This window comes from Corapipo altera, unplaced genomic scaffold, assembly GCF_003945725.1.
Source record: "Corapipo altera isolate COAL_440 unplaced genomic scaffold, ASM394572v1 61167, whole genome shotgun sequence".
NCBI lineage: Eukaryota > Metazoa > Chordata > Aves > Passeriformes > Pipridae > Corapipo > Corapipo altera.
In genome coordinates, this window is record NW_020884949.1 from 2774609 (window position 1) to 2795104 (window position 20496).

The 20496-nt window shown below is 40.3% G+C and overlaps 1 protein-coding gene across 5 annotated transcripts in view; it reads left to right on the forward strand.

Annotated features, from left to right (window-relative positions):
* Positions 1–20496, forward strand: part of FAM172A (family with sequence similarity 172 member A) — a 267049-nt gene that overhangs the window by 40474 nt on the left and 206079 nt on the right. For all 5 annotated transcript variants that reach the window (XM_027662902.1, XM_027662901.1, XM_027662905.1 and 2 more), the window contains one exon: positions 16716–16781. In XM_027662902.1, the coding sequence (XP_027518703.1) occupies positions 16716–16781 (66 nt within the window). The remainder of the gene's footprint in view (positions 1–16715; positions 16782–20496) is intronic.

Below are 20496 nucleotides of genomic sequence, written 5' to 3' on the forward strand. Positions count from 1 at the left end.
CTTCTCCTTTCCATTTTTGGTACCAAATAGCTTTGGTACCAAAACAGCTGCACTCTGTCAGCTTTTAATCTTAGCCATACTATGGGAGAAGTAGTTTCAAGCTCCTGCTTTGAGTGAAGTAAACATTAAGAAGGACTTAAAACTGAGTATCTCAACACCTATCTCTAAAACTCTATAGGGAATTTGTAAGTTTGACTAGGAGTAGTCTTCTTATCAAGCTTTCAGTAGATGTCCATTAGAATAGTGGTTTCTAACCTGAGGGTAAGCATACCAGAGAAAGCATCTAGAAAAGCAAATCCACCACTACTTAGCACCATGTCTTTACCAGAAAAATGTGTAAAGGTCTGCACACTTTAGGTTCAAAAATACAGATCTTTAAAAAATCAGAGTAATCTCATCCTTCATTGAGAGCTTGTTTCATTAAAAGTATATCTACTTTAAATATCAAAGCCGTAGTTCTTTCAGGTGCCGCTGCTAGTATGGGTCCTGTCACCTGCTCCCAGTTTCCTCTGTTATTCAAGGTTGACGGGACAAAGCTGGTTGGGTTTACAGACTGGGGAACAAGACACTGGAGAGCATCACTGTGGAAAGGAATCTGAGGTTCTGCTTGATGGCAAGTTGAATATGAGTCAGCAGTGCCCTGGCAGCCAGGAGGGCCTACTGTGTCCTGGGGAGCATCAGGCAAAGCATCGGCAGCCAGTCGAGGGAGGGGATTGTCCTGCTCTGCTCTGCACTGGGGCAGCCTCGCCTTAAACATTGTGGCAGTTTTGGGTACCACAATATAAAAAAGACATAAAGTTATTAGGGAGCATCCAAAGGAGGGCCATGAGGCTAGTGAAGGGTCTAGAGGGGAGCCCTTTTGAGGAGTGGCTGAGGTCACTTCGTGTGTTCAGGAGAAGAGGAACCTGAGGGGAGACCTTACTGCAGTCTTCAACATCCTCACAAGGGAAAGCAGAGGGGCAGGTAGAGATCTCTTCACTCTTGTGACCAGTGACACGACTCAAAGAAATGTCATGAAGCTGAATCAGGGCAGGTTTAGGTTGGATATCAGGAGAAGATTCTTTGCCCAGAAGGTGGTTGAGCATTGGAACAGGCTCCCCAGGGAAGTGGTCACATCACTAAGCCTGTCTACATTGAAGAAACATTTGGACAACGCTCTCAGGCACGTGGTGTGATTCTTGGGGTGTCCTGTGCAGGACCAGGAGTTGGACTTGATGATCCTTGTGGGTTCCTTCCAACTCAGCATATTCTGTGATTCTGTGAAGATTTCAGTTTCAGAATACATGTTGCCTTCCACCAGCTGATTTTTTGACATGTCATGATGCACTCGAAATGGTATTACCTCGTAGTATGTATACCCCTGTTCAGCTTCATTGTGTTTAGCAAAAGTACACTTTAAGAGGGCGTGTGCCTTGAGAACAATTTATAGTAGAAGAGGAAACGGCTTGTTTGATACCATAAGCGTATACCCAAAGCTACCAGCCAGGAACAGAGCTCTTGTTTGTCTTGGATTCTGATCTACTGTTTAGCTTACGGTGTCATATCTCTTCTCACTGAAGTATTTTAGGAATGTCAGAGACCATTGGATGCCACTTTGCCATGACTAGGCAAGGATTAAACATAAGGTGAGATATCTGATAAGTTCTTCCAGATACCAGCATAATTCAGTGGTCTTGGTCATAGTGGTGTCTAGTATGCAAAAAATATTTCCAGATATATATGGTTGTAGGTAGATAAAATTCAAATTATTTTCAGAGGAGATACATGGAATTCGGCTTGTGAAGATTATCAAGGTGCATATTGAGTTGTAAGTATATGGCTCCAGGTTTTACAGTTCTACATCAGTAAAATGCAGTAAAACTGCAAATTAATAAAATATATCATTAATATTTCCTTCTGGAACAAAACTTTCTTTATAGAGGTGCTGTATAATTGGATAATTTCCAAGTAAATCTGTAAGATAGTGCTCATTGACTGTTCTGTAAGACAGATCTGATTTTGGTTCACAGTCTGCCTAAGAATTAGAAAATATTTTTTCTTCAATTTTCTTTTACAAAGTTAGACTCTTTGGTGAAATGCTCAATATAATCTTATGGTTTTAATTTTCTTGGGTTTACCTTTCCACCTTCACAGGAAACCAATTGAAGATATTGCCAGATAGATGAGAAAGCAGAATTAATTTGGCTGTTGTGGGTAGACCTTGGCCAGATTCTAGGCACTCACTAAAGTCACTCTGAGCTGGGAGAGGTCACACAGGCAAAACAGACTCAGTGTGGGATTGATACTAAAATTTATTACTAACAGGATAAGACCTAAAAAGTGAGAAATAAAACAGTCTTAAACACACTTTCCACCCACCCCTCCTTCCTTCCATGTTCTCCCTCCTCCCCCTGCAGCAGGGCAGGGAGACAAGTCCACCCCTCAGGCAACAGTTCTTCCAAATCTGCTGTCCTGTAGGTCACTCTTCCATGGGCTGCAGGGGGACAGCCTGTTTCACCATGGTCCTCATCACAGGTTACGGGGCGGGGCCACAGGTCTGCGTCCTTCCCCTGCTCCGTGGGGTCCCTCCCACAGGTAACAGTCCTTGATGGACCTCTCCAACATGGCTCCACCGCTTGGGCAGTAGTTCTTCCATACCTACTGTCCCGAGGGTCACTTCTCCATGGGGTGCAGGGGAGGGTCTCTGCACCCCGATGGTCCTTCATAGGATGCAGTCCTTCATAGGATGAGCTGTACTGTTGTAGATCCCCCACAGGGCCATGAGTCCTACCTGGGAATAACCTGCTCTGGCGTGGATTTTCCTCTCCATGGGCCACAAGTCTCGTGAAGGAGTCTGCTCCATCCTGGGCCTTCCACGGGGGGCAACGGCCTTCTTCCATGCATCCATCTGCTCCCACATGGGCTTGACTGCACCGGGGCAGGCCGCCCCAGCCCGGTCTGGCTCGACTCACCCAGGGAGGGAAATGGAGGGCAGTGCCTGCTAGCAGGGGCCACTCTGCCACCCTGGCCTAGCCTGCAGGACACCCCCTCCACCCCTCCTCAGAGTTCACCTTGGGCTTTGGCGCTCACGGTGCTGTTCGGCTCCTTGGGCAGGATGGGCTCCAGCACAGGCTGCTCGCAGGGTGGGCCCAGGGGCTGTGGGGCCACTCTCCATGGGGCCGCATGCCCCGGCTCTGGCCACCCCTTCGCAGGGGCCACCACTCGGCTCAGCCAGCACTGCCAAGAGCAGCACAGGCGGCTCGGCCAGGATGTCGCTGACTGCTCCGGGCTAGGTGCCAAGAGGCCCAGGCCTCTTGGGAAGCCTGGGAGCTTCGGTCAGCTCTCCTCTGGCTGGAATTCTTCTACGCAACAAGCTTGTTCTTAATATGTTATCACAGAGGCATAATTATTGGCTCTCCCTTGGCCAGCAGCAGGAAGTCCCTCCTATAGCCAGCTATCATTGGCTTCACTGGGGGGAAAACTTCTAGCAGCTTCTAACTGAAGCCACCCTATGTAGCCTCCTCCGCTACCAAAAAAACGAGCCACCTCAACCCATGACACCTACTAATACTTTCTGACATAAAATAGTCTGTAACCCTAGAGATAATATGGGTAAAATGAACAGAAATGAAGTAAATCATGAGGTGAATACAAATGGGGAGTGGAGGTTGATGAACGTTTTTAGTACCTTTTAATAAAGATTTTGTTGGACAGGCTACATTCAGTAAAAGTCCTAACTTAGATCATAGGAACATATTTTTGGAATAATTTGCAATATTCAGGAATGCAAATGTTCTTGATTCTTCATTACAACTCGTAATTTTAAGGTACTGTGCTAGGAAAATAAGGCACATTAGCCAGCAGCACAAATGGCAGAAGAAGCCATAATGTTCACTTCTCAACCCAGCAAAAACCAGATTATTTGTGAAAAGGAGCAGCAGTAATTATTTCCAGTATCAGTTGGAGGCATTTTGACATTTAAAAAATCCAAAGCTTCTGTTTCATTAACTCAAGGCATGGTCTCTGGCATCAGTCAGGGGACAAAAACGGGATTCTCATGGAAAGTTGTAGGTTGCTGCTTGCTTCTGCCTTGCTGTTGCCTGTGAATTGCTGCAGGTGCTGCTGGGAGCTTCTACTGCCTGTGCAGCAACTGCTTGTCTTCTGCAGGTGCCACTTCACCTGGATGCAGTCTACAAGAGCATCTTCCCAAGCCTGGGTTGTGAATGTGGTAGGGCTTGCTGTTGTATATGGTGAAGAAGAAGCTCAGTCAAAACAGAACCACCTTGTGAACACTGACCAACAGGTAGCCCAGGTTTGCAACTCAGTCTCGGTTTGCAGCAGAGAAAAATGGAAAAGAAGAAGCATGGAAAACAGGGTTATAGGCAAACTGTTGATGTTAATGCAATAACTTGACATTTGTCAACCTGCTTGCTGCCAAATTATGATGATGTGCTGGTCTCCTCCTGCCTCTTCTGTGTGTATCAGTCCTTGAGCAGAGCAGAGTGGGAGCACCCATTGGCCTTTGTGCTCATTGCCCAGATTATTGGCTGACAGTGGCGGTAAAGATACCCTGTTAGTATGTGATCACAACACTGAATGTCATATAGAGCAGTAAATACAGTTTTGTCTTTGATGGAGGCAGGCCACCCTCAGTGCAGGTTCTCTCCTTCTCATTGTACCAAATTGTCATAGAACAAGTTGCTTGTAGGCAAAAATCTGTTTTGATTCCTATTCTCACATTTTCATTTTATTCTCCTGACTGTTATTTGTGTCTTTCATGAAATGTCTTTCATCTGTCTGTTATATAATACTCTTCACCAAACACAGGACTTTGCAGGCTAGCAGTTGTAGTATAATTTTAAATTGCACACAAGCATGCTGCTCACTGTTGTTGGTATCCAATTTTTTAAAATCTAAATCTGGGTAGTAATATTGCCCACTTCATTTTTCCATGAAATGGTATAAAAATTACAGAAACTGGATGTTAGGAAAAGTTTCCTTTTCAGACAATATATTGGTATCTTGTTCAGTAGAAATTGTCATTATTTCATACTAATATATTTGTTATTGACAACTGCTGTATTTAACTATTTAGTGAAACATGGCCATTTTTCTGCATGTTCCACCTCTCCAAAAGGACAAAAGATCCCATCATGCAAACTTCTTTTTGAGGAATTAACAAACACCAATTTGAACCAGTCTTGGTCACATGGATTATAAATGGGCACCAAAACAGACTTTCACTGCCTTAGGGCTGTTCCATAACTTCACAGACTTTTTGGAAATAGCTGCTTAATGCATGCTAAATATTTTACTGGTTTAGTGCAAAATTTCCAGTAGGGGTTGTGAAATGTCCCATTTAATTAAAAAAAGGTTTTTCTTCTCACCACATTTGAATTCAGCAGAAGGTCAAAGACACAAGTGTTAGTACTGGAGGACAATGGAAAAGACACCTGTGTGCAGGGTGAACAGGTGGATGATTTGCTCGGCTTGGTGGTAGAGCTTAAACAGTATATGGAGAGGCTGGAGAGTATCAGGGAGTGTGAGAGAGAAATAGACTGGTGAAGTCATGCCCTTCCATTCCTGAGAAATGCAGCAGATGGAAGCTCAGCAAGAGTTGAAGAAGCCCCACCCTCTCCACCCTCTCCATCAGGCAGGAGAGGACCTAGGGATGAGGGAGGACAGAAACAGACCCCTGCTCAGGGAGGTAGAAGGATCCCTTCCCTAGCCTTCCTACATGCCCTTACAAAATAGGTATGAGGCCCTGGATCTTGAGTGTCAGGCAGATGACAGTGGAGAAGGTCTTTCTTGAGGGGGTCCCCCAAATCAACACAGTCAACCAGATGTATCACAACTTCTAGTATTATTAAAAAAAGAAGGGTAGTTGTATTGGGTGACTCACTTCTGAGGGCAACTGCACCCATCTCACGGGGAAGTCTGTTGCCTCCCTGGGACCTGGCTAAGGGGTATTACCAGGAGACTCCCTGGCCTAATTTGGCCTGCTGATAACTACCCACTGCTGGTTGTCCAGGTTGGCAGCAATGAGGTTGTGGAGAGAAGTACCAGGGTAATCAAAAAGGACTTCAAGGCACTGGATTATCTGGTTGAAAGGACATGAGAACAGATGCTGTTCTGGATTCCTTCCGTAGCAGAGATGAATGGTGAAAGGAACAGGAAAACTTATGATCAGTAAGTAGCTAAAAGATTGGTGTCATCAGTAGAATTTTGGCATTTTTGATCACGGGGCAGTTTATACGGCACCCAGCTTACTGGCAGCAGATGTGATTCACCTGTCTAAAAGGGGGAAAAGGATTCCAGCCTAAGAGTTGGCAGGTTTGATTGAGAGGGCTTTAAACTAGGTTTGAAGGGGGAAGGGTATGACACCAGCCTCGCTAGAGATGCACCTAGGGGTGGCAGCAAGCCAGTGGTCAACAAAGCCTCTACCCTGGACTTCCGGAGGGTGGACTTGGGTCTATTCAGGATGCTGATTCAGGAAGTCCCATGGGAAGCAGCCCTTAAAAACAAAGGGGCCCAGGAAGGCTGGACATACTGTAAGAAGGAAATCTTGAAGGCGCAGGAGCAGGCTGTCCCTGTGTGGTGAAAGATGAACCGGCAGGGAAGAAGACCCGCCTGGCTGAACAGGGAGCTTTTGTAGGAGCTCAGGGAAAAAAAAGAGAGTCGGAAATAGGGGTGGGCAACTCAGGAAGTGTTTAAGGGTGTTGTTAGGTCATGCAGAAAGAAAATTAGAGAGGCAAAAGCTGAGTTGGAACTTAAACTTTCCACTTTTGCAAAGGATAATAAGTAGTGTTTTTATAAATACTTTAATAACCAAAGGAGGGCCAAAGAAAACCTCTATTCTTTACCAGATGCAGGGGGAAATATAGTCACCAAAGATGAGGAAAGGCTGACGTACTTTAACTCTTTCTTTGCCTCAGTCTTCAAGAGTAGGACTGGTTATCCTCAGGACAACTGGTCTCCTAAGCTGGTACACAGGGATGGGGAGAAGAATGGACCCCCCCTTTAATCCTAGAGGAAGAAGTTAGTGACCTGTTGTGCCACAAGTCTATGGGACCAGATGGATTCATCCTCAAGTGATGAGGGATCTGGCAGATGAACTCACCAATCCACTCTCCATCATTTATCATCAGTCCTGGCTAACTGGGGGGTCCTAAATGACTGGAGGTTGGACAATGTGATGCCCATCCACAAGAAGAACATGAAGGAGGATTTGGGGAACTACAGTCCTGTCAGCCTAACCTTGGTGTCAGGCAGGGTTATGGAGCAGATCATCCTGAATGTGGTCATGTGGCTCATACAGGACAACCAAGTGTTCAGACACAGTTTAAGAAAGGCAGATCCTGCCTGATCTCCTTTTAAGACCTGTCTAGTGGATGAGGGAGAAACTGTGGATATTGTCTACCTGGACTTCAGCAAAGCCTTTGACACCATCTCCCATAGCATTCCCCTGAAAAAGCTGGCAGCCTACAGCTTGGACAGGGGCACCCTGTGCTGGGTTAGGAACTGGCTGGAGGGCCGGGCCCAGAGAGTGGTGGTGAATGGGGCTGCATCCAGTTGGTGGCCGGGCACTAGTGGTGTCCCCCAGGGATCAGTGTTGGACCCAGTTCTGTTTAATATTTTTACTGATGATCTGGATGAGGGGCTGGAGTTTGTCATTAGTAAATTTGTGGATGACACCAAGTTTGGTTGAAGTCTCAGAGTAGGAGAGCTCTGCAGAGGGACTTGGACAGGTGGGTTAGATGGGCTGAGACCAACAGTATGATGTTCAACAAGACCAAGTACCAAGTCCTGCACTTTGGCCACAATAACCCCATACAGCGCTACAGGCTGGGGGAAAACTGGCTAGAAAGTGGCTCAGCAGAAAAGACCCTGGAGGTGCAAGGTGTTAACAGCTGGGGGTTGTAGTGAGGAGGGGGTTGGCTTCTTCTCCGAGGCAACTAGCGACAGGATGAGAGTTGATGGTTGGACTGAGAAAAATGTGATTCCTTCCCAAACAAAGTATATAGGTAAAATTCATTTAAATGCAGTAAATTCTAGTGTACAGAGCTTCATTATTAGCTGTTCTACTACTTGTGCCCACACACCATAATGAGAACTACTGCACTGATGTGCATCTTTGAACTTGTGAGTGCTGCATGATTAGTTACATTAGTTTTTCAGTCATAATTTCATAGGAAGAAAGGATCTGCTGTGATTTTTTCATAGGATCAGCATAAATATTCTTGAGCAACTGACAATATTCTTACACACTGTTCCCTTATTCTAAGTGAAGTAGAAGGCTATGAAATTTATTTTATAAATTTGTTACCAAGAATATTTCTTTCTCATAAGATTGTTTTAAAAATAAAGTAGAAACAACCACATGAATTAGCCTTTCAAAAATTTATTTAATGATGACATTTTAAATAAGAATTTATTTCATTGTTAAATAAAATGATTACATGGTTTTCTGTATTTTTTACAAAAGCTTACTTGCCACATAGGAAGCAGTCTTTCTTACCTCTTGGTCCAAAAGTTCTCCCAGTATTTGCCAGGTCTTTGGGTTTGCCAGCCAGGAGAACACAAGGTTGGGTTAGGTGGGTTAGGTGGTCTCAAGTGTATGGAATAGGAAAAGGAAATCTTTTCTTGAGAAACAGTGAGGTAGAAGAAAAATCAAGTTCATCAGTGTCCAAGGTGTTTTATTTAACTTCAGCTTAACAACCCTGGAAGGGACAGTGTCTTCAGGACAGATTTTTCTCTCCTTAAGGGGAAGTTTCTCTCAGAGTACTAAGTATCATAACTGTAGACTGGAAAAGCAGGAAGCAAGCTAGCCATTTCTCCTAGAAATTAACTACTGGCTTTTGTCAGTTACCCAAAGCAAGCGAGGCTCCTACTGCTTAAGTGTGCGGTGTGTTAATGACCTATTACCTCACCTAATGATCTGTTTGGTTTACTTGACCAAGTGAAAAGAGGTGCAGGTATTATTTTATAACAAAACTGTAAACATTTCTGTGATTTGTGTTCGGAGGTTATTAACTACTGTCTGTGCCAGTAAAAGAAAAATGAACTGCTGCTAATGGTCAGCACCAGGGTCCTTTTCAGGTAAAATTAAGTAAATCCTAATTATTTGGACCCATTGGTGTAGAGGAACACGGTGGCAAAAGGATGAAGTCATTTTGCTATGTAAAGAAGATGTTAATTTAAATTCTGCTCTGGACGTTACATAAAATTAAGCCTTTAGTCCATCTGTGAATATTTGTCTGGTCATTTCTGCTGAGGGATCAAAGGTCGAAAAATTAGATGCTTAACACATCGCTGATTTTTTTGTATGTGACCACAAAAGCGGGTATGCTTTAACTATGTTAATCTGATATGTCAGTTAGGTTTGACATGGATTTCTAACCTTTCAAAACTAATAGCACTACCTCACCACCTAACAACATTTTTTTCCTTAATAGTTGGAATAATCAAAACTGCTGCTGCTCTTACTTCCAGATCCCTTTTCATATCTCATCTCTACTATGAAATTGAGGGATGATAGTTCTTGAATCGGAATATTAAAATTAAGCCTCACTTAAATTTGTTCCACTGTTACTCTTTTGGGCTTTTTTTAGTTTCCTTTGTTTTGCAAACTTTTCATCCTCATGTTTCTTATCTCAGCTTGGGGATAGAGGTCTTACTTTTTCGTGATGTTTAATTGCTTCTAGTGCAAGGTGCTTGACTGAATCCTCTGCTTAGTACTAATACATATTGTGCTGGTTTAAGGTAAACCAGCGGGGGAAAATGGAGAGATTATAAGTCAGAATAACAATTTAATAAAATAATACAATAAGTACAATTATACAGACAAACAGTTGGTTTTAACCCACAAAACCCAAATGTATAACCCAGCACCCTGGGGCATGAACAGAGTGGTGTTTGTTGGGCCCCCTGAATCCAGAGTAAAGGGAGAGGGGAAAACCTGTTGGTGAGAGTGCTGTTGCAGTCTGGTCAAGAGTGGTGATTGCAGTCCGGTCGAGGGTGATGATTGCAGTCTGGTTGAGAGTGGTGATCCGCAGTCTTCCTCTGGATCCCACAAGTGGTAAAAAAAGTTCCAAGACTCCAAGATTATATATTCTCCTGTTCAGGCAGGAATGCTCAGTACTTTCCTCAGGGCGGGGAATTTCACAAAGGGTGTGAGGAACAGGGAGGCACCCTTCTTTATCGCAGGCCTCTTAACACCTACTTTGTAGCCTGAGGAGTCAGGCTGCTCTGGGCAGAGGGTGTAAATAGTCTATTAAAAGCAGTTTCTGGGAAATGGCATGGAAGGCTATAGAATACACAGTTTTGGGTTATACCCATCCAGTGATGAACTGGTCTCAGCTGTCCTAACTAGGACACATGTATATGTATATGTATATGTATGTATGTTTAAAAAGAGTTGAGAATTTCCATAAGATGGACTTTGTAATTAAGCCATTTCTAAAGCCAAATAGTTGTCAAGTGATTTCTAAAATTAGAGATGCTTTTCTTAAAAAGGAAAGAAAAAGGAAAACAAAAAGTAAACCAACAGGTGTCAGCAAAGACCATGTAACAAAACATTTGGTCAAATCATGTCAACAGTATATACTGCATTCATAACAAATCCTTGCTGTCTATCATTTAATTCTCTCAAATGATCTTGAGAACATAATCGTGATACGTCAACCCAAAATCCAGAATATCACAACTGTGTATTAAGGTTGAATTGAATTTCTTTCAGTAGAAAACACAAGAAATCCTGTAGAGATAATGTCAATTCCATCTGAATGAGTTGTTCTCCCACACTATAATTCAAGTGAGGTCTTTTGTGGATTGTTTTAAAATGCCATTGATTTTGTTTTTCTTTCTCTCTCTCTTTTTTTTTTTTTTTTTTTTTAGCTTGCACTGACCTGAGCCTTTAGAAAGTCCACTCAGCTTTTAGGATTATTTGTTCTAGACTGGTGATGGTGGAGTTTTTTTTGGTTCGTTTTTTTTGTTTGTTCCAGTTCTTAGCTAATGTGTCCAAGAGCAGTATGTCAGAAAGTTCCTTGCATCTCTTGTTGGTACATATTGACAGGTTTGTCACCTAAGGGTCAAAATAAATCTCATTCAACCAAGGCTATGGTAGCCACAGTAGGAAGCCTCAAGTCAGTCCCACCACTTGAGATTTGCTGCAGGGTAGTCATTTGGAATTCATTTTGCATTTATTTCACTGAATATTATTGCTCTTACACTGCAAAGAGAAAAATGGTATCAGCAGACTACTATATGTTATAAGAATTATTTCCCTCTTGTACTTGTTTTCTCTTTTTGCAGTAAAGTGCATATTACCAGTGGAGAGACAAATCCTATAAAACACAAAAATCCATTACTCGTAATGACATCACTTCTAGTGTTTATACTTGTTGATTTTTAAGATAAGTTACAAAACATCCAACCTGTGCACTCTGCCTTGAAGTTCTTAGAAAATAGTAGTGCTGAGTGGCCTAATCTCTTAGGCTGAATATAAATAATTTGAAAATAGTATCCTTTCTATTGCCGTGAGAGGTCCATTTTTTGAGAAACTTAGGTTCAAGAGATTGTAACTTGTTATATCAGGTCTGAATTAATAGTTGAAGTAATTTTAGGGGTCTGAGGAGCTGACATGAATCTCTTGCTGTACTTTGTGAAGTCAGGTCAAACATACTACTTTACGATAAAAAGAACACATAGGCAAATGAGGTTGATTTTGATCTGTATGTGAGTTTCTCAGATGAAGTAGTAACGTTCAGCTGTCACAGAATGGGACAAGTAAACCTAAGGTTGATTTGGTTTTACATCTCTAAAGAAAAATGAAAAACTTTGCATTTTTCTTCCCTTCAGCTCAAAATATAGCAAGTTATGCCAGAGTGACTTATTGTAGAGGGTAGAGATGGTCAGACTACAGTGGTTTCTGAGCTAATTGGTTTCAATTCTAGTTTTTTCCCTTTTTTTCTCTTTTTTTTTTCCTGTAATATATGTTCATATAGGAGATTAAACTGAGGTTAAAACATAGTTAACTCATAAGGTTAATGAAGGAATAATAAACTACTAATGACACTAATAATGTACTAATCCTTTTTATGATATGACTTAAGAAAATCCAAGAAGTCAATCAAGGAGGAAAATGCCATTTCAGCTATGTTTTATTAGCTAAAGTCTACTTAATGTAGACTTTAAAGTCTACTTAAATGTACTATCTATATTATTGTAAAAAGTCTGGCTACTCATAAAAACGTGTAATGAAAATTATTGCCAGTAGATTCTCTTACTCTCTATACTTTCATGTATTTTGAGAGTTGTGTTTAGAAATTAATGAAAAGTGATCTGATAAAGTGTTTAAGGAGTGTTTTTTCACAAGCTAACACCTTTGGAGGCACATGCCTCCTATCCACTGAGTGAGTGTATCATTGCCAGCACACCTCAATCACAAAGGGAAGTAGTCTCTTTTAACTTCGGGAGTAGTGAAAAGTGATAGCAAGAGTAGTAATGGTGATGATGGAGTTCCGCTTGTGTTTTGAGTATCTGTAAATGAGGAAGATGATGCAGGACCAGCTGGATCTGGTCCACCAGAAAAATACATTTAATCCATAGTTTTCTCCATTTCCTTTTTTCCCAGAAATCTGCTACAAGTGTGTAGGAGCAGGCAATGGTGTGGGCAGCTTTGTGCTCCAAGGGCTTGTGATCTGTCGTCTCTCATGCAAGTGGTTCTAATGTCAGCTGCTCGCATGCACTTTATCCTTTGTCGTGTCATGTGCGCTTTATTCTTTATCATGTGTTAGCCATACACCAACCATTTGTCAGGGTTGTTGGCATTTTGGTCATGGGAGATGCACATATGGGAGAAGAGAGGGACATGTGGCATTTGATTGTCTTCAAAGAGACTTCGAGGTTTGCACTGACCTAAGGATTCCTCACATCTGTCGTCAATCCATGAATGTTTGTTGCATGGTAATGATTTCCAGTGACTCCTGATAGGTGCCAGGTTAGGAGTCAAAGGCCACAAATCACACAGGCTGTCATTGTTTAGTATGTTTGTAGCTGAGAATTCACTCAAGAAAATATTTTGAATGTTTGAGCAATTTACGTTGTCAATTTTTTTTCCCTCTGCATGAGCTTGCTGTTTGTATATATAATCTGATGGTGGGTGGAGTTATCCATGGTTCAGTTTGAAAGTGGGAACACATCGAAGGGGAGAAAAGAGAATTCAGAAGACTTGGGTTGTAAAGCACAGCAGGGGAGGGGAACTTGATGTGCAAGGCTTATTGCACTTCGCTGCATCCCAGCATGGGTTTTGGTGTGGTACGTGCTGAAGCAGCTCCTGTGGATTAGGATGTAGGTGTTATGAATCAAGTCATCAAGTTTAGGATGTAGGTGTTATGAATCAAGTAATCAAATTCTGATCTGTTGTCTGTATAACTGGCTATCTCTGTTATGAAAAAGTTCACCAGTGGGTCAGCTGCAATTACTCTTCCTCGTGTACCAGGCTGGTTCTTGATGTTTGTGGTATGTGGTACAAGGCTTCCTTCAGTTTCTTACAGATTTAAAATGGAGGGATATTATTTTAAACTGAGTTGTTCTGGAATTGCCGTTTTGCTTTGTGGATATGAGTTTTTTTAGCACTCTTCTCCAGACTTTTCTCAATCTAAAGACTCCAATACTTTGTGCATTAAAGAGTCTCTTTGGTATTTGTCTCCACTTGCAACCATGATTAGGCTTCAGTACTTTTGTGGTCTTTGTAATTTTGAACATGTTGGTGTCGCTGGCTCTTAGACTTTAATTTCTCTTTTCACATACTTGTATGCAGTTATTGATCTCTTGATCATATAGCTTCAGGATGTTGTATTGCAAAGATTTCACAAAGTGTGCTGCTAACAGAATTTTTCAATGCTTTTTGGTAATTGAAAATAATCCTGAAGAAAGTCCTCTATATGAACAATACAGTCTTAAAAGAACACATGTTGTATGAAGCCAGGACCTTACTGTGTAATGTGTCCTGCAGTTTTGTGTACCAGAACTAGGTTTCCACCTGGAGTTTCAGTTTTGTTCTTCAGACTTCATGCAGCATTATAGTCTTGCCACCATTGAGCAGAATATTTAGCAATGCAAGGGTAAAACCTTAGCTCTGTTGTAAGATAATGTACTTCTTTTTTCTTTCTGTGATCTTCTCTATCCTTTTTACTGTCTGTCCAAGTAATTTAATTTAATTTCTCAGTGATTAAAATAGGCTATTTTCTGGATCCATATGAAGGATCACTAGGCATGACATAAAGCTATTGAACTTTGCAGATGACTTATTTGGGTCCAGTAGCACTTTGAAAAGGTACCTCTGGAGGTATTTACTTAGTTATATCTAACATAAATCAGAAGACTTACTTGTTTTAGGTTCCTGAACATAGAGATCTTTTTGTTTGAGGTTTTTTTTCTGGGCAGTTTTTCCTCACATTTATCTGGGCCACGGAGGCCATGCAGGTGCTGAGCTGCCTGAGGATTATCATCTCATACTTAGTATTTGAGCCTCCAACCTACTATATTTTATTTACTTCATGTTTGCTTCTATTTAAAACATTCATTAGGTCAAGTCTTTGCTACGCCAGGGTGCTATGCTGATTTAACAGTCCCATTTTTAAGGCTGGTATTACTATTTATTATATTAGAGTAGTGCATAAAGAGTCAGTATCAGAGTCCCATGGAGACAGGCAGTGGGAAAAAACAAGTAAAGGTTTACTTATGCCCTGAAGACACTCAGTCTAAATAGATGAGAGAGAAGAAACAGATACAAACACTTAGCTGCAAAAAGGATAGATTTTGGCAAGAGGTGTCTAAAATATGTTTTCTCCATAGCAACTTTTTCCTCTTCCAAATGTTCTTTTAGTGATTCAAAGGGTTAGTAGATGCCTGAATTAGGAGTAAAAAATAAAATTTCTATGTTTGAGGCCATATTTTCATTATACTCATTTTAAAGTCTGTACAACATCAGCATCTGAGACTGCAGGAACTTAACTGCTTTACTTGTTGGCGTTACACTGAAGTTGATTTCGGTGAACCATAAAAAATTTGCCCCTGAAGGTGAAATTACACTCTATGCATGATCCTAGCATACTGCTTTGGGGATAAACATGTCTTAAATCAACTCATCGCTCACAACTAAATTCCTTCTCCAAATGCAGTTTCCTTGTAGATAAAAATGTTCAGAAAGACTGATTTTCTTTAAAACCATGAAGTTTTTTGAACATAATTTTATCAATAAACATATTTGAGCAGGGTGGCAAAGAATTCATATAATCATAATCGATTTTGGGGTTTAGTGAAAGGAAGGTAAGGGCATATACCAACATTTTTAATTAGCTTTCATCAGTACCTCTCATTTGTTCAAACGTGTTCTGAACATTTACACACTGTGTTTGCTCACATTTACAGAATAAAAACTTTTTGACTTCATTGAAATTTTTTTTGGTAATTGTGCATTTGGAAAATTAAAATTGAAGTTTATAGTACCTTGGCTCCTACTTGCTTAGTTCATAGTGTGTTTTTAAGATGCCATCACTTAAGAGCTTTGTTACAGTGATGTTTCTGTTGGGGCCTAATGTACTATGGGTTCAGATGGATGTAGTGGTGGCCTTGAGGGGTTGGACTAAAGAATACCATCTGGGTTTGTACCCAGATATTCCTGGATTAATATTTTGAGGCTTAGATCTTGTCTTGTCTGGAATTTAAATACAGTTTCCCAAGTTTAAAGAGAAGGCAAGCACCATTTGACCCTCTTAATGAGTCCTTTTTTTTCTTCTTTAATTTGCCTTTTTTTTTCTTTTTTTTTAAACTCTTCTAACCAGTGGAATCCAAGCAGTTACTTACAAACCATTTTTACAGCCCCATATGGGCAAGGCACTTTAGCTTGTTCCTCGTTTTAATTCCCAAATTAATAATAATTGGAAAGTTCTTATATCTGGAACTCCATTTTTCTTGGACTGTATAAAGACAGAAAAAAAATTCCCTGGATTCTACGCAAGACATTGAACTGTGGACAACTTTGTTATATTTGAGATGGCAAGTCTTTTGTTGCAACTAGGTTGATTTTATTTTTTTTTTTTTTAGTGGTTGTTCTTTGAAAAGATTTCTTATGTTTCAGGTCTTAAATTTCAATTTTATTCCTACATGGAGACAAGAGACTTAAACTCTCCCATGGTGGGGAATCAGTCAGGGTTTTCCTTTTGTTTAGAAACCTTTGACCCATCCCTCCCCTGTGTACTGGGTACAAATGGCAAGGTAATTTATGCTAAGGGTGGCTACAGATCTGCTCTCCACATAACTCATGAAGTGAACCTGCAGGGGAGAGGGTTTCAAGAGTCTGCTTATGGAAAAAATATTCTTTAAAGGTATTTCTTTACAAAAGAGAGCCTTTCTTATACTATTGAATGTATATTAATTGGTTATAAACTTTGGTTTTGAGGCACCTAATTATTCATACAGCCGTGTGGATTCACAGGTAGAGTTACAATTCCATTGTTCTAGCAAGCAGCCTTTTTTGAGAGACAGACAGAATTTTTTTGTCTAAAGTTCCAAGTTCTATAATTAGTTATAAAATAAAGGATTCAGAAAAGTGGCAAAACATATACAAGTGCTTAGAAGTTTAACCAACTAGCCTTTCTTTAAGTTGTCTGCTTGGATGTGTCATTATTGTAAGTGGTTTAGTATCTCTTGGCACTTTTTTTTTCTTCCAGATCATTACTAAATATGTTTATGAACTACTGCAGAAGGAATGCCACTTGAAGAAAGTAACTCTCCCAGTAAGTATAATTTATTTTTCCAAAGGCATTGTTTGTTTGGATTTGTAGAGAGCATAGCCTGCAATCCCTGCATTCGGATAAAGACAAGGTGTGCCAGGGCTCTGTGCAGTGCATTGTCTCAGGATACTGCCTTCGCATTCTGCATGTGCATGCGTCCGGAGATGCAGTTCCACCTCACTTCTCATGTGTTTGATTTCTCCAGCTGAGCCTTCCTTGCCTTACCGGATACCAGAATTTTCAAATTGTCGTTTTAATAGGGGAGCCATAAGCTTTCTGAAAGTATTTGCGCATGTTTTGAGACCTCTGCAGCTGGATGTAGAGTGCAAACGTGTCTTCTCACAGGAATACACTCACACTGAGTTTCAGTAAACTACTCAGAATTGTTATTTAAAACACACTTTTTCAGTAACTTGTAGTATGTAATATAAAGTGATTATGTTGTTTAATAAAAATATTTGATCAATCCCTGGAAGAGATGAAGTGTTCCCCCTCATATCAGAGTGTTTGTAAATACATGTGAAGCGATATTATGATGTTCAGGTATTTTTATATTCTGTACTGGAGAGTGCAGAGGGGAGACTGTAGTGTGACAACACTATGTAACTTTTCCATCGTTATAAAGGGTTCTTATGCTCTTGACAACCTCTTGCATTACTGTTGTTCTCTGCCAGTCCTTGATATTCAGTCAAGGAAAACCCATTTAGGCAAAGAAAGGAAAAAGTCCTTTGCTTCAGCAGTTCAGTAACATTTCACCATTCCCATTTCCATTCCCTACGTGTTGTTTAGGGAACGTTTTGATAACCTGCCCAAACCCAGAAGGGCTTTTTCAGTGTCTTCTGGTCATGGCAGAAGGAGCTGAGCTAAGAGGTTTGCGTAGCAGTTGAAGGGGAAGCAGCCTGCTCGTTGCATGACTGCCCCAAGGCCCAAGACTATCTGAGAAAGCATTTCGCCACTTCAGATTTCTTTATGTAGACAGACAAGAGGATTGTGTTCATCGTGGCAGTCTGCCTGGTGCACTGCTAGTCATGATCTACAGCTTCCTTGCACAACTGCTTTTCGTCGTTGGGAAGTTTTGGTTCCATGTACCAGACAGGTAATGTATCCAAAGACTTCCTCAAGCCATGTCACACTCTGTCTGTGAAACCAGGAAGCTATCATTTCTAAGCTTAAAAGTACCTAAATTTTGTGGCCATAGGACTTCCTTTGATTTTTAAAAAGGATTGTAAGGAATATGCGTATAAGTAATGCAGTACTAAGGCTGATCAACTAGCTACAGAAAATGAAGATGAAGAAACTTGGAATAAGTATTACAACACTTCCGTTACCTCTGTCACACATGTGGGGACTCATCTGCCTGGCTCTGTCTTGGGAGATCTACCTCTTGTCTTGGGAGAGGAATGACCCTGTCTAGCTCCCGCTGTCAAATTAATCTGTAATTTACTCATATTTATAAATTATGTAGTAAGCACTGATGCAGCTTGTCAGTAGTACAATTAAGCTATTCTCAAATGTATTAGTTCTAACTTCTGTTAAGCATCATAGTTTAAGTGCATTTTGGAGCAAAGTAAGATCTCAGATGTCTAATTATGAGCATTGTGGAAAAACTGGCACAAGGTGTGAGCACTGGTCCTCACTAATGGCATAGTGAGCCCTCAACACGTCAAAACCAAGTTGTGACGACACATAGAAAAATGAGAAAAATTAGACAATGTATATAGAAGCTGAAAAATTAAAGTTCTCTAAAGGCTAGCTTTAAGTCCCTACTGACACATTTCCAAATAACAACACAACCCCCTAGTTTAAACTAGTAAAGGAGACTAATAGAAGTAATAAGACAGCTTTTAGCATGAAAATAGATGAGTGTAAAAATGTTGGCAAGTTACATATAAAATCACAATAAGCTCACCAAAACCCAAATTTGAGGAGCTTGTTACAGTTGTAAAGGCTAATAATAAAAAAGAGATGATAAGGCTGATAATAATGAACTGCAGGTAGAATGAAAGCTCAGCTCAAACAAGAAAAATGAACATGATTATTTCCAATATTCTGTGTCCAATTTCCACACTTAACTTTTTTTTTTTTTTATAAACAGTTCTAAGCAGTTGTCTGAAATTTGATGTATCAGTAGAGGAGACCTTAGGACAAATTAATATATCATACAATAATGAAATTCCAGGATGAGGGGTTTTTTTTTGACCCGGAGTTCTACAGATAGTCAAACATAAAGCTGCAGAATAACCAACTTGGATTTAACTTACTGCTGAAATCAGATAATAGTAATAGTAATAATGACGATGATGATAATATACTGGGGAAAACGAGTACAGGTTTCTTTTTAAAAGAACTACTGGAATTCATTGAAGGAGTTGGAGATCACATGAAGAAGAAAAATCTTGTCAGTAAAAGAGTACATGTATTACCAATGAGCTTTCAACAAACTTACCAAATGCTTTTAAAAAAGGATATGTGAAGGGAGTCCCCTTATGAGTTAATAATTGGTTAAAAGAGGAAAAAAATGTTCATATTTTAGAGATGAATTAATCTGTTACTGACATAGGTCTGACATGTTGTAAATAAAAGGGCAAAAAAAGGAATTAACACAAGCTAACAAACTTTTCTGGTTTTTTTTTATAAAATTATTGAAGATAAAACTAAAGTTAAGTTAAAACTAAAGCTGACTGTGATGAGTTAGGGAATTATTTCATGATGTGAAATAAATAGATGATTAAACGACATGAGATTCAATTCTGGTAGATGTGAAATTATGGGAAAGATAACTCACTCTGTAAACACAACATTGGCCTCTAAATGAGCTATTACAACTCAGGAAAGAGCTTGGAGTGATTGTGAATAGTTCTCTGAGAACATCAGTTAGTGCTCAATGGCAGTCAATGGCAAAAACTCTCAAAGCAAATAGAATGTTAAAAATTATGAGGTATCGAGAACAAAACAGAAAAACATAGTCATTCCACTTGTTACGTGGGCCCTCATCTTGAACACTGCATGGGGTCTGGATACCATATCAAAAAGGATATGAAGAATTAAAAAGAAAAATACAGAGGAGGGTTGCAAGGCTGATCACAGGCATGAAATACTTTTCAGACAAAGAAAGATTAAATAAAGATTCTTCAGCTTGGAGAATAGATGACCAAGGAAAGAAGATGACAAATCTATAAAATCATGGAAGGTGTAGAGATGATGAATAGGGAATGGGTTTTTGCTTTTTTTCATAATAGAGAACCTAAGGGGCATCAAGTTTAAATTATCAGGTGGGAGATCTCTGCAGAAAGAAAGACAGTACTATTTCATACATGTCCCATTATACTGAGGAACTCATTACCATTGAATACTATCAAGGAGAAAGGTATAAATGCATTAAAAAACAAATTTGACAATACTAAGGTGGGATAAGTGCCTTGAAGCATTGTGCATGCTTGTCCAGTTATATAAACTCTGTCTTGCAAGATCCCAGAGTTACTGGTTATCAAAACCAGGGAAGAATCACTCTGTAACCACCTTGTTGTCTTACTGTTCCCCCAAGCAATCTACCAGTTTGTGCTGGTTTAAAGGTAAACCGGCAGGGGAAATGAACCCAACTCAAAAGAGAGATTATAAATCAGAATAACAATTTAATAAAATAATACAGTAAGTACGATCAAACAATTGGTTTTAACCCACAAAACCCAAATGTATAACCCAGCACCCTGGGGCCTGA